This window comes from Anoplopoma fimbria, chromosome 19 (genome assembly GCF_027596085.1).
Source record: "Anoplopoma fimbria isolate UVic2021 breed Golden Eagle Sablefish chromosome 19, Afim_UVic_2022, whole genome shotgun sequence".
In the NCBI taxonomy this organism is placed as follows: Eukaryota; Metazoa; Chordata; class Actinopteri; order Perciformes; family Anoplopomatidae; genus Anoplopoma; species Anoplopoma fimbria.
In genome coordinates, this window is record NC_072467.1 from 28,526,582 (window position 1) to 28,541,277 (window position 14,696).

At 37.1% G+C, this 14,696-nt stretch overlaps 2 protein-coding genes across 2 annotated transcripts in view; one reads left to right on the forward strand and one right to left on the reverse strand.

Moving 5' to 3' along the window:
- Positions 1 to 4,149, reverse strand: part of glsl (glutaminase like) — a 10,773-nt gene extending 6,624 nt beyond the window's left edge. The window contains exons 1-7 of the mRNA XM_054620631.1: positions 4,103 to 4,149; positions 3,098 to 3,198; positions 2,344 to 2,393; positions 2,075 to 2,192; positions 1,196 to 1,313; positions 1,047 to 1,113; positions 26 to 138 (exon numbers count right to left, since the gene is read on the reverse strand). Of these exons, the coding sequence (XP_054476606.1) occupies positions 26 to 138; positions 1,047 to 1,113; positions 1,196 to 1,313; positions 2,075 to 2,192; positions 2,344 to 2,393; positions 3,098 to 3,198; positions 4,103 to 4,149 (614 nt within the window). The remainder of the gene's footprint in view (positions 1 to 25; positions 139 to 1,046; positions 1,114 to 1,195; positions 1,314 to 2,074; positions 2,193 to 2,343; positions 2,394 to 3,097; positions 3,199 to 4,102) is intronic.
- A 1,807-nt stretch (positions 4,150 to 5,956) lies between these two features.
- Positions 5,957 to 8,145, forward strand: c19h15orf40 (chromosome 19 C15orf40 homolog). Its single transcript, XM_054620642.1, has 4 exons — positions 5,957 to 6,178; positions 7,317 to 7,446; positions 7,528 to 7,655; positions 8,009 to 8,145. Exons 1-4 carry the CDS (start codon positions 6,065 to 6,067, stop codon positions 8,096 to 8,098), a joined length of 462 nt encoding a protein of 153 aa, XP_054476617.1. The 5' UTR covers positions 5,957 to 6,064; the 3' UTR covers positions 8,099 to 8,145.
- Positions 8,146 to 14,696: the final 6,551 nt, after the last annotated feature.

Consider the following 14,696-nt stretch of genomic DNA (forward strand, 5'->3'; position numbering starts at 1 on the left):
TCGAGACCATGAACAGAGGATTTACCTGTGAAAGGTGTTTCTGTCCACTGATCCCTCGGCGTCCTGCAGTTTCCTGAGGTGGAAGAAACACTCTCTGAGCCGAGGGTCGGACCGGTGCAGCCCAGAGCTCCAGATGGCCTGAAAGAAAAATCAGATAGTGATCCTAAAACCTCCCAATAATCATTTAACAATCCAAAACAACACAATCCCTCCAAAACACGTTCAAACGCTTCAAGTAATTATCTAAAAGAGACAAGAAATGAATTTAATATTTGCATGTAATAAACTCATCTCTTACAACGCAATTATTGAAAAAAAATTGTTGCTTCAGTAACATAAAAAAGAATCAGATAATTAGAAAACATACTTATTTAAAATGTTTTCTTGATATTAGCAATATTTAATCTATCAGCACCAAAAAGTAGTAAAAGATTTACATTTATTTGTTTTAAATTGTTGAAAATAATTACTTTCACTAAATTATTAGTACTATTTTTCATAATAGGTGACAGAATCACATAAATAATATTAAATAAAAAATAAATAAATAATATTTTCCAACGTTTTACTGAAGTTATATGAAGCTCTCACAAAGTGAAACTTAGCAACTATTATTTAAATAAATTAAATTGAATTATTGTAGATGTTTTTTGCATCCTGTATGATCATATATCCCAAAATGTTTCTTGTAATTTTAATTTAACACCTTACTTTTAACAAGTTTATGCTTATGACTCTTACCTGTTTTCAGTTTACTTCCCCCCTTAATATTTAGAACATGTGCATTCGTCCCCCATGAAAACATGAAAGTAGCAGAGGACCTTTATTTTGACGAACCCCTGGAAATCTTGGATGTAACTCCAGTTCTATGAGTTGTAACAAATCCCACAAACTTTCCAGAAAACCATCATGTCATCATGAACTAATCTTTTAGGTTCTATGTCCAGAGAACAAAGTAGTACTCCCTGTAAAGTCCTATTTATTTACATCATAACATTTAAATGATGTGTGCATTTTCATTTAGGTCTGTAAGAGAGTAAAAGTACCTCAAAGAACTGGTTGATGTTGATTCTTCCGTCCGAGGCGAAGCTGTCAAACAGCACATCAGCAGCCCTGAGAGCACAGAGGAGCTTCATCAGGAGGGATTGTGGGTAACGATGACAGCTGAAGGGATGAGAGAGACCTGAAGACTTACGCTCTGCGTTTGGACGGACTCTGCTGGGGGGGGAACCTGAGGCCTCGGTCCTCGGGCTGGACCACCGCCTGGGGGAGGGGGGGCTTCAGGCCGCCGTTAACCACCGACACTGGGACCGCTGCAATAAAATCATCAGGTCTCTATTGTTAAAATATATATTTCCATGTCAGTCATGTTAGATGAGTTTAAAGTTTCTAAACAAGAGAAAGAAGACGAGTCGTTCATCAGGAGATGAATTATTAACTTTTTTTTGCTGTAATCCATTTAAAGGAGAAGCTAAACTACTTTCTCCTCAGTACTAATAGAAAAATATGAATCTATAAAAAAAAGAAAGTTGTTTTCCTCTTCCAGATTAGATGAGATTTGTAAATCTGTAAATCCCATACAGCACAGCTTTGTACTTTAAAAAAGAGTGGATGATATGCAACATAATAAAGTAAAATAAATAAAACTCTAATAAAGGCAACATATCCAAAAGTGTTTGGAGAGATGAATGGGGTCTGGTGTACTGGAGAGGAGGTTTTGGCTTTGATGGACTGATATGCACCTATATACCTAAAAACTATATGTTTTCCATTGGAAATCTGTATAATTCAAAGTACAAATCTGTATTCCAGAATTGCTTTTACCCTATTTTTGGTGTGTTAAAACAGAAAAATGAAACAATGCCTTCCTCTAAACCTCCCACCCAAACCAAACTCTCAGAAGAGATGCACACAAACAAAACCCTTAATAAAACAAACACACTCAAAAAGTATTAAAGATAAATAAAATGAAATAAAGAGTGAAATACAATAAGAAGAATGTTCTAGATGCTCACTTGAAACGTTAAAAACAGCGTTGTCATATCAGAAAACAGATTCATTTTTAATGTTGTACCTGCAGGTCCAGGACTGACGAGGCTGACGGGTTTGCTGACGGGTTTCTGGACCGGATTGTGGACTGCAGTCTGGACCTGGTTCTGGATCAGACTCCTGGGAGCTGGACGAGGTGCTGACTCCTATAAGAGAGATGAAACAACGAAGAAGAAGAAACTCTTTAGATTACAGATCTCTTCAAACCTTAATACACAAGTGTTGTAGTGGTAGAGAGGTTACGTTTAGTACATTTTGGTTTGTTTGGTATTTTACGTGTTGGTTCAGGTCTGCCTGGTTCTCAGCGTTCCTCTGATGGTTCCCGTCTGTCATCCCTCCATCGTCTGCCACAGAAGAGAAGAGAAACTCAAGGCTTCAAAACATCCGTCCACAAAGCTACGTCCACTTCTTATATACAGTCTATCCGTAAATTGCTAGAAAAGTAAAATTGACATCAACCACGCTCTTTTCCTGAAACATACATTGTATGAATATAGAGCGTTAACGGGACTTTCGGCTTTCAATGGTTTTGTTGCCTGAATGGCCAGCAGAAAGCAGCTTTACATGGTGTACCAGCTGAATAAAATGAACGGCAAAAAGCTGAAAATATGTAATAATGATATGAGGAAATGTCATAAATGTGTTGGTATTCATATGTAATCCCTTGAGATCAGACCGACATTAAAGACCGTTCAAACACACATCAGACTGGAGTCAATCAGGCCTTTTATACAATCAGAGTATTTTACATAGTAAGTATATAGAGCTAGCTGAGAAACAACAGTCTGTCGGTACAGAACACATCCTCAGAATCTCTGTGGGACAATGAAGGGAGAAAATAGATTGAGAGGTGGAGTCTTTGGATTCCTGCAGCCAGTTAGCAGCTCTGTGGTGACGACTGAGAAGAGACTTCATTTAGATACCAGCAGACTCCGCCCACTAAAGGATACCCACAGACCTCTAATCACAGGGTGTTACACACACACAGACACACAAACACACACACACACACACACACACACACACACACACACACACACACACACACCTCTCATGTCTGGGTCTTTATTGGGCTCCAGCAGTTTGTTTCCGTCCAGACCGCCGTACCGTTTCCTCCATTTGCGTCTGAGAGAAGGAGTTCTCTGGAAACTGGAAATGAAAAGAGAACTTTTGTTAAAAAACAAATCTTAACTTTTAAAAACAATTATGTGTCAGTTTGTCAACATCAGAATGATCCTTTAAAACACAACTCACAACTATTCCATGTGTGACCACTGAAAAGCTAACACCAGCATGCTAACCATGTTCAACAGGATATGTTGACCATGTTCACCATCCTAGTTTAGCGTGTTAGCATGCTAGCTAATGGGAATGTCATTAGTTCTGCAGGTATTTAGTAATAAAACAATGTATTGGAATAACTACTATAATTGGCAACTACTAGTGTTACCGGTATTGCCACTACAACCAATACTTGTGCTGTTAGTGGTACTTTTTACTGGTGATATGTGTGTGTTTACTTAAGTACAGTTTTGAGGGAATTTATTTGCATTCTGATTAATCTGCAGATTTATTTCTTGATTAATGTGTTGATGGTTTGGTCTATTAAATGTCAGAATATACAAATAGTAAAAAACAAAACCACATATACAGTTATGGAATTATAAAGACATTTTACTTCAGCAAAGTATTAATACCAGTGTCACAATTCAAAGTATTAGCAGCAAAATGTACTTCAAAATTATTATATAAATGTATACGAGAGTCTCCTCTCTGGTTGTGAGTTTAGGTGCTGTTTCATCCCTGCAGCCTCCTCTACAACAACCAGTAAGCTGAACTGGGACCAGCACATTTCAGCTCCAGGTGAGGAGGTTTAATGTCTTCTGAGCGCTCTGCCACGTCTCAGCCTGTCTCATAACAACACTGCAGGAATGTTAACCTGGACTCTCTCCAGCTTCAAGGAAGCTTCACTACATAGGAAAACAAATCTGAGCAACGTTCAGGAACAACAAACAACAAATGCAGAATAAACCAGTCAGTAAATCTTCCTCACCAAAGGTAAGAGCCGTCCTCAGCCTCCTGGTTCTTGCTGCCCTCCATTGAAGTCCTCAGGTGTGCTACTCTGGTTCCTCTGCTCCTACGGTTCTTCTGCTCCTCTGGTTCCTCTGCTCCTACGGTTCTTCTGCTCCTCTGGTTCCTCTGCTCCTACGGTTCTTCTGCTCCTCTGGTTCTTCTGCTCCTCTGGTTCCTCTGGTTCTTCTGCTCCTCTGGTTCTTCTGCTCCTCTGGTTCCTCTGCTCCTCTGGTTCTTCTGCTCCTCTGGTTCCTCTGCTCCTACGGTTCTTCTGCTCCTCTGGTTCCTCTGCTCCTCTGGTTCTTCTGCTCCTCTGGTTCCTCTGCTACTGTGGTTCTTCTGCTCCTCCGGTTCTTCTGTTCCTCTGCTCCTCTGGTTCTTCTGTTCCTCTGTTCCTCTGGTTCTTCTGTTACTCCGGTTCTTCTGTTACTCCGGTTCTTCTCTGTTTTCATGTACGAGTGAAGCAGCGAGTGTGTCTGCAGGCTATAAACTCTCAGTAATGAATGGGACGGTTTGGAGAGGAGGGGAAACCAGTCAGACACTCCCCGCTGCCACACACACTTTAACAACAGCTAAAGAAATATGAAAGGAAAAAATATGTGAAACCACAACAAAAGCTATAAAACAGCCCAAAAGAAACATATCATTATTTCAGATTTTATGGATGCACTTCATGAAATAAAGATGAGATTAAATACAGGCTCGTGTCACAAGAATGAGAGACTCGTCAGTGATTTATGAGCTCATACATGTGGCTGGTTTTAGATTTAGAGAGCTGAGAATTAAAGGGTCACTGACTTACCTCTGATGGTTCAGGTGAAGTTATTTATTGTCACATGAGCAACAATTACAGAGAAGCAGTCGTTGGAAATGAAAGTCTTGTTAAGTCTTTAATGCTGGATTTGTTCGTTTTATTATTTTTACAATGATAAGGGACTTAAGAACTTTTCCTGCCATTTAGGCAGGACAGATAAAGCTGCAGAGTATTATTTCATTTGTGGGCTAATAAGTTGTTAATTTAGATATTAATGGTTAATGTTACTCTTATTATTTTCTATTAAATATGACAAAAGCACATTGGCCTTAGCCGAACTATATTATTTCAGAGATATTAGAGACAGCTCAACTTTTCCTTGAATGTTTTAAGTCTGGTTGCCCAAACAGGTAAAGGCGAATGTTCCTTATTATGATATGCACTACCGTTAAAGAGAAGCGGTCGTTGACAATGAAAATATCTGGATTCTTTTATACATATAAATTATTGTTTGCAATACTGTAATTATGTATTTTGTAATACTGTCTTTTGCAATACAGCCTACCACCAATTTAAATGCATTTATATACATTAATAAATTATTTTAATAAAATATAAAATATAGAATATAGAATATAAAATATAAAATATAAAATATAAAATATAAAATATAAAATATAAAATATAAAATATGAAATATAAATTTATATATAAAATATGAAATATAATATAAAATATAAAATATAAAATATAAAATGTAAAATGTAAAATATAAAAAATAAATATAAAATATAAATAAATATATGAATTGTTAATAAATAAATATAAATTGGAATTCGACTGTTTTGCAAAAAATAATATTATCAACAATATATAGAAACGTTTTTAAAAAACTAAATAAAATATGAAATAATATTGTTGAAGAAAGACTTTACAATTTAAAGTGATTTCTAAGTAATTATATTTATATTTTCCGATGTTTCAACTTAAAATTTGCAATAAAAACTTTGAAGACGTTTCTTTGTCATGAAGGCTTTTACTATGAAAAACGCCGGAAGTTAATATTTTGAAAAGCGGAAGTCGTGTTTACATCGTGTTTACACTGTTACTTCCTGCTCCGTGACTCTAAGCTAACGGCTAGCAGCTAACGGCTAACAGCTAACAGCTAACAGTGTAACTTGTAGTTTTATGAGTTTTATGAGTTTTATGAGTTTGTCGTTCAGAGCCAACCCGTTAAACCGTTTGTGTGACGTCATCCCGAGACACGTGACAAACAGACTGATGTCCAACAAACACAAAGCGGTGAGAAGACAGATTAATATGTATTTATACAAACATGATACAGGCTATTTAAACCTATGTATTAGATATATATAAATATATATTTATATATATATATATATATATAAATATATATTTATTATATATTAAATATATATTTATTTTATATATTAAATATATATAAATATATATTTATTTTATAGATTAGATATATATAAATATATATTATATATATATTAAATATATATTTATTTTATAGATTAAATATATATAAATATATATTTATTTTATAGATTAAATATATATAAATATATATTTATTTTATAGATTAAATATATATTTATATAAATATATATTTATATTTATATAGATTAAATATATATTTATATAAATATATATTTATATATTTTATATATATATATTGTATATATTTTGTTTATAAATATATATAAATAAATATATGTTTATAAAATAAATATATAGAAATATTTATAAAATAAATATATAGAAATATATATTATAAAATATATATATACATTTATAAAATAAATATATATATTTATAAATATTTATTTATAAATATATATATATATATAAAGGTTATATATAAAATAAATATGTTTATTTACATGTTTATATACATTCCAGTTAGTATTCGATCTTCTGACTGATCTGCTCGATTTTTACTGACTTGCCTTTTTCGCCTGACAATTAATTGTATTGATTTAATCATTGATTTAAATATAGCTCTGTTGTGCAACCACCTGATTTTAAGTTTATTTTAATAGTTTCACCTGTTCTACCATATATGCTTTAGAGTGTTGGTCTGTAAATGTATTATATACGGTCTTTTAGTTGTGTGCTTTTATTTTGCTTGTTATATTTCTTGATATTTTTATTAGTGTGTACATATATATTTATATATATCCTTTTTATATTAATAACGCCTAGATTCATCATTTTACTGGTAGATGCATCTGGTAAACAGGGGGCCTTCATTTGTATTATAGACCGGCAGTTAATCATTCATTTGTAAATAATATATACATTCAGTTTTTGGTCCAGGAGCAGCTTCTTCTTTTCCTGTAAAATGTGTGTTGTTTGTATAATAATAGTATAAAGTCATATGTGAACATCCTCCTCTGTTCTGTGAAACCAGGCGAAAGGTAAAGCGGCTGCAGGCAGAGCAGCAGAAGAAGAAGCTTCCTGTCCGGTGTCCCGAGACAAACGTGGAGCCGTGACCATCACGGTGCACGCCAAGCCCGGCTCCAAACACAGCGGGGTCACAGGTCACCGCCACACTGTTTACAACACACAACACTGTTGTCGTGACGACCTCAAAGACAACATTTCTTCTTCTACTCTTCCAGAGGTTTCTGCAGAGGCGGTGGGAGTCGCCATCGCAGCGCCTCCGACGGACGGAGAGGCCAACACCGAGCTGATCCGCTTCCTGGCTGAAGTTCTGGACCTGAAGAAGAGTCACTTATCTCTCAACAAGGTTCCTGAAAACTAGTTTGTATATTCATGATGTCACAGTGTGTGTGTTCAGGGACTTTTAATGCAGCATACCGTTAGTGGACGGACACAAAGAGGCACAGAGTCACTGTGAGAAGTTCCAGGTTGCTCGTTCTGTGGCTGAGAAAAATGATTTAAGACATCTTAAAACCTGTCACCTCCACTTCCTGAACCCTGACTCCTTCCCCCTTTTCTTTTTATTCTTAAAACATCACCTGCTTCCCCTCATGTGTCCTTCTCCTCCACCTGTTTGTTCTATTTTTTTATGCCTCTTTTATCCTTCCTTTATATAATAATATTAATAATATTTAACCTGCTTCATGTTTTATCTCGTAGGGCTCCCGGTCCAGAGACAAACTGATCAGCGTGGACTCCTCTCTCAGTCCGGAGGAGGTGTTGAGGAGGCTCAGAGAGGCTGCAGGCTGACTGGAGGAGGAGGAGGAGGAGGAGGAGGCTGAAACAAGCTGCAGAACCACCGGAGGACGGAGGAGGATGGAGGAGGATGGAGGAGGTGGGAGGAGTGAAGTGATGTTTACATGTTGGGATGTCTGTCATGACTCATGGAAAAGTATTTATTTGTGTTTTTGTTAAATGATGTGTAAAAATAAACACATTATGAATCTGTTCAATTCAAATCAATAAAAATGTAATGAGTCCTACAGGATTCAGAAAGAAAATAAGTTGTTACATTTTTATGAACTCACGTCTCGTGTTTTTGATAAAAAACTAAATCCTACAAGAAGTTTACAAATAAATATTAAATAAATATATATATACATATACTGCAATGACACACAGCTGCAGTAGGTGGCGCTGTGTTACATGTTTGAGGAGTGAAGAGGTGATGATAGAAACACTAATCATACTTTTTATTATTTACTTTATTATTAAGTTTATCCTCCAATGAGAGGATTATAAATCGTAGTTAGTCGGCTCAGCTCAAGTGGTGTAACGTTACTGATTACATTTACTACTAAAGTACAATCATGATGTACTTTTCTCAAGTTCTTTCTATATTTTTGGTACTTTATGCTTCAAATGTAACATTGGAAAAGCTGGAGTCAGTAAATATTTTGTGTTTTCTTATCAATTATCAGAATTCTTATATAACCAACAACAAACACGTCTCATAAACCTGCTGTATTTAAGGAGACCTTATACATCACTCACTCTATGTATATCTCAAGGACTTCCCAAACAGAACCGTCCCTGGTCCATCTGGTCCATCAGGTCCACGTGACCCACCAGAGTTTTCCAGAGTCCTGATTATGAACTCCACTTATCATCTCGTGTAATGTCTCTGGAGAAAAGAAATAAGAAGCTCATTAGGATCCGTCGTCATCCTCAGAATCAGAGGACTGCTGTGAATTAGCGGAGTGCTAATGAGCCAGGTTTTTTTCTTGGAGTTTAGAACTGAAAAGCTTCAAAGAGACGGAGAGCTCAGCTGGATCAAAGCCCGGACGGATAACGACTTCCTGTCAAACATCACAGCTCTCGTGGAGCTTCGTCCTCCAACTGCTGAGTTAGATTTTATGATTCCAGCTCTTTGCAAACAAACTTTCTTCCTGTTTAGCAGCAGTGGATTTATGTGGACCGTCACTGAGCGCTTTATATAAGAAGAGTTTGTTCTTAAGTTTGACCAAATCTCTGGTCTTCATGCTGCTCAGTTCTTCTTCTGCGTCGTCTCCTCTGAGCAGCTTTACGTCTGCTGTCAGACTGAAGGATGTTCAGACGGTTAATCCTCCGGCTGGACGACACTCTCCTCCTAAACTTCAGGGATTCAAACACATAAATCCTCTTTTCCTCCATGTTGGGAGCTGGAACATCCCTCTGGTTAGTTTGTGAAGATTTCAGGATGACAGAAATGTAACAGATACATGTCGCATCCTGTTAGATAAAATACAATAATGTGATTTAAAAAAGCAAACATGGTGCCCCCAAGAAATGATGCAGAGTCTTATATGTATAATGTCTAATGAGACAACGGGCCCTGAACACAAACATGGAGAAGATCTCCGACACACGAGCCACAGACTGAGAAAGACACATCTAAAAACAATGCAGCCTGTTTATGGTTGTTTTGCGTCTTTGTGGTCATTTGAGTCATTGTTTAGTGGTTTTGCATCCCTTTTAGTGGTTGTTTTATGTCTCCTTGTGGTTGTTTTTATTCTTTTAGATGTTTTTGAGTCACTGTGTGGTCATTTTGCGTCTCGTAGTGGTTGTATTGTGTCTCTTTGTACTCGTTTTGTTGTTTTTCTGTCTTTTTCTGTTTCTCTTTAGTCATTGTTTAGTTGTTTTATGTCTCTTTGATGGATCGCTTCGAGTCTTTTTGCTGTTTTGGCGTCTTTTTGGGGCATTTTGCATATTTGTGGTCAATTTGAGTCCTTTTTTTGTTGTTTTTCGGTCGCTTCTTGTCTCTTTCTAATCGTTTTGTGGTTGTTTTGACTCGTTTTGAGTCTTTTTGTGGAGGTTTTGAGTCTCTGTTGTATTTGCATCTTTTTGTGGTCGTTTTGCATTTCTATGTGGTCAATTTGCGTCTCTTTGCAGTATTCTAGACTCTTTTGTGGTTTTAAATGACTTTCCAACAAGAAACATCACTTCACACAGAGGCCCAGTGACCCCGACTACGTGGCCCGTTCAGTAATCCATCCTTGCTTGCGTAGAATGTTCAGTACATGACGAAGGTGAATTATCCATAAAGTTTTGTGAATGAGGGTTTCTTCATCTGGCTGCAGATCAGCAGCTCAGAATCCTCCGGCTGCTGGACTGTGACATCATTAACAGGAGCTCCAATTAAAAGATACCATGAGGTGATTAACTGTCCGTAGCAGAGACGACATTTCTAGATTTGTTTCATGTCGATGGATTTCTCTTCCCCTGGAGAGCATCACAGGGAAACTGATGAGATGGAAGGATGAAGGTTCAAATCCCTGCCTCGTTTGTCGCTCTTCATTTTATTCCAGATGGTTCTGGCAGCCTCAGACAGAATCAGTGTAACAGAGAGACGTTAAAACAGATACAGAGGAATATCTGCAGTCAATCTGGAGCACTCAGAGGAACTTTGGACAGTTGGCCTTTAAAACTATCATCATCTGGAAACCAGGCGTGCCAGAAATAACCCACTACAAAGGTCATCTGGGTGACCTTTGGGTTTGAGATTCTGACAAGGTCGTCACGTCACCGGTTCATGACCTCTGGAGGAACCTTGTTTCATCTCTCCTCTCTCTCCAGTCATTTCCTGTCTCCTCGTCTCCTAAAGGTCTCTTTTTATGCTTTATGTGTCCTTCCAGTCGTTTTACGTCTCTTTGAACTTGGTTTGTGTCTCTGTTTGGTTGTTTTGTCTTTTTGTTGTTTTTGCATAATTTTGAGGTCATTATGTGTCTTATTGTTGTCGTCTCTGTGGTTGATTAATGTCTCTTGTAGTCGCTTTGCGTCTCTTTGTAGTCGCTTTGCGTCTCTTTGTAGTCGCTTTGCGTCTCTTTGAAATGGTTTTTTGTCTCTGTGTTGTTTTTGCATCTTTTCGTGGTAAATTTGTGTCTCTTTGTGATTGTCTTGAGTCTTTTGTGGTTTAATTGACTTTCCAAGAACAAATGTTAACATCACTTCACACAGAGGCTCAGGTCACAGGTTCATGTCATAGATCATCTCTCTCCAGACGTTTCCTGTCTCCTCTCTAATACAAACTATCAAAATAAAACTACAGATGTCCCCAAAGTTAAACTTAAAGGACAAAGCTGAGGTTTAGGTCCCTGATGACTCCTCATTCCCTCCACTCTGCAGGTAAAGATGCAGCAGCTGCATTAAAGAGCACAAACAGTAATCCTCACATGTAATACTAAAGACTCAAATGCTTATTTAAGCAACTCCACGTTGAAAAGAAACTCAAAGTCGTTTAATAGAAGAAGAGTCAGAGGAAGAAAGGCCCAGAGCTGGACGGAAGATCAAACACCACAGAAGAAGAAGAAATGATGAAAAGATGCAGCGCTGCAGAGAACACCAGCAGCTTTCATCCTCTCTCTCTCTGACAGTCAGCAGTATATTTTGGGTGGATGTGATGATGGAGACATTTGGAGACAATCGCAGACAGAATCCGGCCCTGGAGCCGAACAGGACTAAGGAGTCGGGTGTTAAACCTCTTACCTCTCTTCTGTCTGCAGCTTTATTCATAGCGGCTCTCCTCCGGCGGGCGGCTCGTCCTCAACTCGCTCTTTGTCCTTGTTTACCATCTTTTCTCTGTCCAGCACTGGCGGCTCGTCAGCTCTGATTCTCTCTCTAATGCCTCGCTGACAACGGGAGGATTTGGAGTCTGCAGGCCGGATGTTTACCCAACAATCCGCTCAGTCTGTGGTCGTAAATAAAAAGTCTGACATCATCACAAAGTTAAAATAAAGAAACATCATGTATCGACAAAAACAATTATCTCCAGATCATCTGCTTTACTTTTAGAGTCTCAGTCATGAGAAAGATCTGGAAAAGAATGATGATCATATTGTTACATAAATGAAACTACAAAACTGTGGTGCTTTGAGCTAAACGCTAACATGCTCAGAATGCTAACATCTGGGGCTGATAAATGTCTTTAGTTCTGCAGGTGTTTGGAGACATTAACATGTTGACCTGATGGTGGCGCTATGATGAAAAGTCAGAAGATCAACAAATTATGATTCATCCCAAATGAAGAACCATATTTACAAAAACACTCGATGACATTAGACATTCGGACTGTGGAGCCAAAACCGTCAGTTAGCAAACACTAGAGGTCCAGTGTGAAGGATCTGACGCCATCTAGTGGTGAGATTGCAGATTGCAACCAACTGAAACTTATCATGTGTACCAAGCGTGTAAGAACATTTGGAAAAAGGCCCCACCATGAAACTAAATTTGAATTATACCCTATTCAAATTAAAAATAAAATCTGGGTTGAAATATTAGTCAATGCTGATCCATATAGGAAACTATAAAGTGCATCTTTGGATGGAGAAAACAACACTGAATAGAAATGTTATTGACTCTTTCAGCCCATAAAGAACCAATAAACAGTTCAAATAAATATATAAAATTGTATACAAATAGATCCCCTAAATGCTCCACACTGTAAGTGTAGCTGATGGTCTTTGTTTCTGTCTTTAGGTTAAAATAAATAATAAAAGCAGATGTGCTTTCTCTTTCTCTTATTATGAGGTAAATATTTTGACCTAATAATTACTTGAATAATAAAGAAACGGTCCTAAATAAACATTTAATTAACATTTAAGTTCTTAAACATGCTGACAAACATCTGATCTCCTGAAAAAACCTGCTGCGTAGATATGACATCATCGATGTTATCGTGTTTCCTGTCTAACAACAAACCTCCAAGTTTGTTTTCCATCAGAGCGCTTTTAAGAAGCAGAGTGTCAGAAGGGCTTAAGTTGTGTTTACATGAAGGCTGAGACATTAATACCTTCATCCCTCCTCTCCAATATGAAATATATAAATATATAAACAGAAGCTCTGCAGGAGAGGAAATATATATTTAAATGTGATATATCTGCTCCTCGTCTTTAAGGTCAAATATGGAAGAAGAAAATGGAAAACTCTTCGTCTCTCGTCTCTCTCACAGATTCACTCTGGCATTCTGGAATATTCATCAAAGAAAACCACTTCAGCAATAAGCAATCAGCTGGTTTCTGCTCTGGATCATCATCATCATCATCATCATCATCATCATCATCATCATCATCACCAGGAAGAAACTCTCATTAGTAAACTCACTAAAGTATTATTATTATTATTTAGTATTAAAGTCGTCACAGAATGTCTCAATATTTACCCGTCAGATGAAAACATCTGTGATTTGTGTTTTAAACATTAACTGTATAATTCAGTGGTTGAAAAAGTACTCTTTACTGCAGTAAAAGTACTAATACCACACTGTGAAAATACTCCGTTTCAGCTAAAATACCGATACCGCACTGTTAAAATACTGTGTTACAGTAAAGTACTAAGACCGCAGCGTAAAAATACTGTTATAGTAAAGGTACTATAAGTAAAATGTTCCTTCAGTAAAAGTATGTCAGTATAATCTCAGAATATATTCTATCATTACATAATAATTACTAATGCCATTATGTAATTACATTAGTACTTATCTCAGGATTTTACTGTTGTAGTTGGTTCAGCTGGAGCTCATTTTGAACCAATAATAATTATTTTCATTATGGATTTATCTGCTGACTATTTACTCCATTAATTGATTGATTGTTTGGTTTGTAAAAATAGTGAGAAATGGTGTCAAATCATAAAAATCATCTAATAATTCTTTAATGTTTTCATGATTTTCATCAACAAAACATGTCCTATGATAACGTAGTAAGTAGATTAGTTTAATATTTATGTTTATTATTATTATTATATTCCTTTATTGATCCCCATGGGGAAATTCGGGTGTAGCAGCAGCTCAACTACATAGAAACAGATAATAAATACACATATTATACAATAAAATAAAAATAGAATAAAAATAAAAATAAGAAATAAAAATAAAAAGACAAATGTACAGTATATCCACATGGGGGGGTCAGCATGATGACAGACTGTGGTCTATAGATCTATATATATATATCTATCATATATATCATGATGACAGACTGTGGTCTCTGCTGTTGTTGTACAGTCTGATGGCAGTGGGCACAAATGAGCGTCTGAAGCTCCGTCCTGCTCTTTGGTAGAATCAGCCGATGGCTGAAAGAGCTGCCCAGCTGCCACAGCTCCTCATGGAGAGGGTGAGAGGGATTGTCCAGGATGGCTCCGAGTGTGACCTTCATCCTCCTCTCACCCACTGACTCCAGACTGTCCAGCTCCAGACCACCACAGAGCTGGCTCTCCTCACCAGCTTGTTGGCATCTCCAGTCCTGATGCCACCACCCCAGCACACCACAGCAAAGAAGAGAGAGGGGCGCTGGCTACCACAGACTGGTAGAAGAAGAGAACCACAGACTGGTAGAAGAAGAGAAGAAGAGGGCGCTGGTTACCACAGACTGGT

Coding starts and splice junctions, on each gene's coding strand:
- c19h15orf40 (XM_054620642.1), top strand. CDS start 6,065: ATGAGTTTTATGAGTTTTATGAGTTTGTCGTTCAGAGCCAACCCGTTA. Junction 6,179..7,316: donor TGTCCAACAAACACAAAGCG/GTGAGAAGACAG, acceptor CTGTGAAACCAG/GCGAAAGGTAAAGCGGCTGC. Junction 7,447..7,527: donor CAAACACAGCGGGGTCACAG/GTCACCGCCACA, acceptor CTACTCTTCCAG/AGGTTTCTGCAGAGGCGGTG.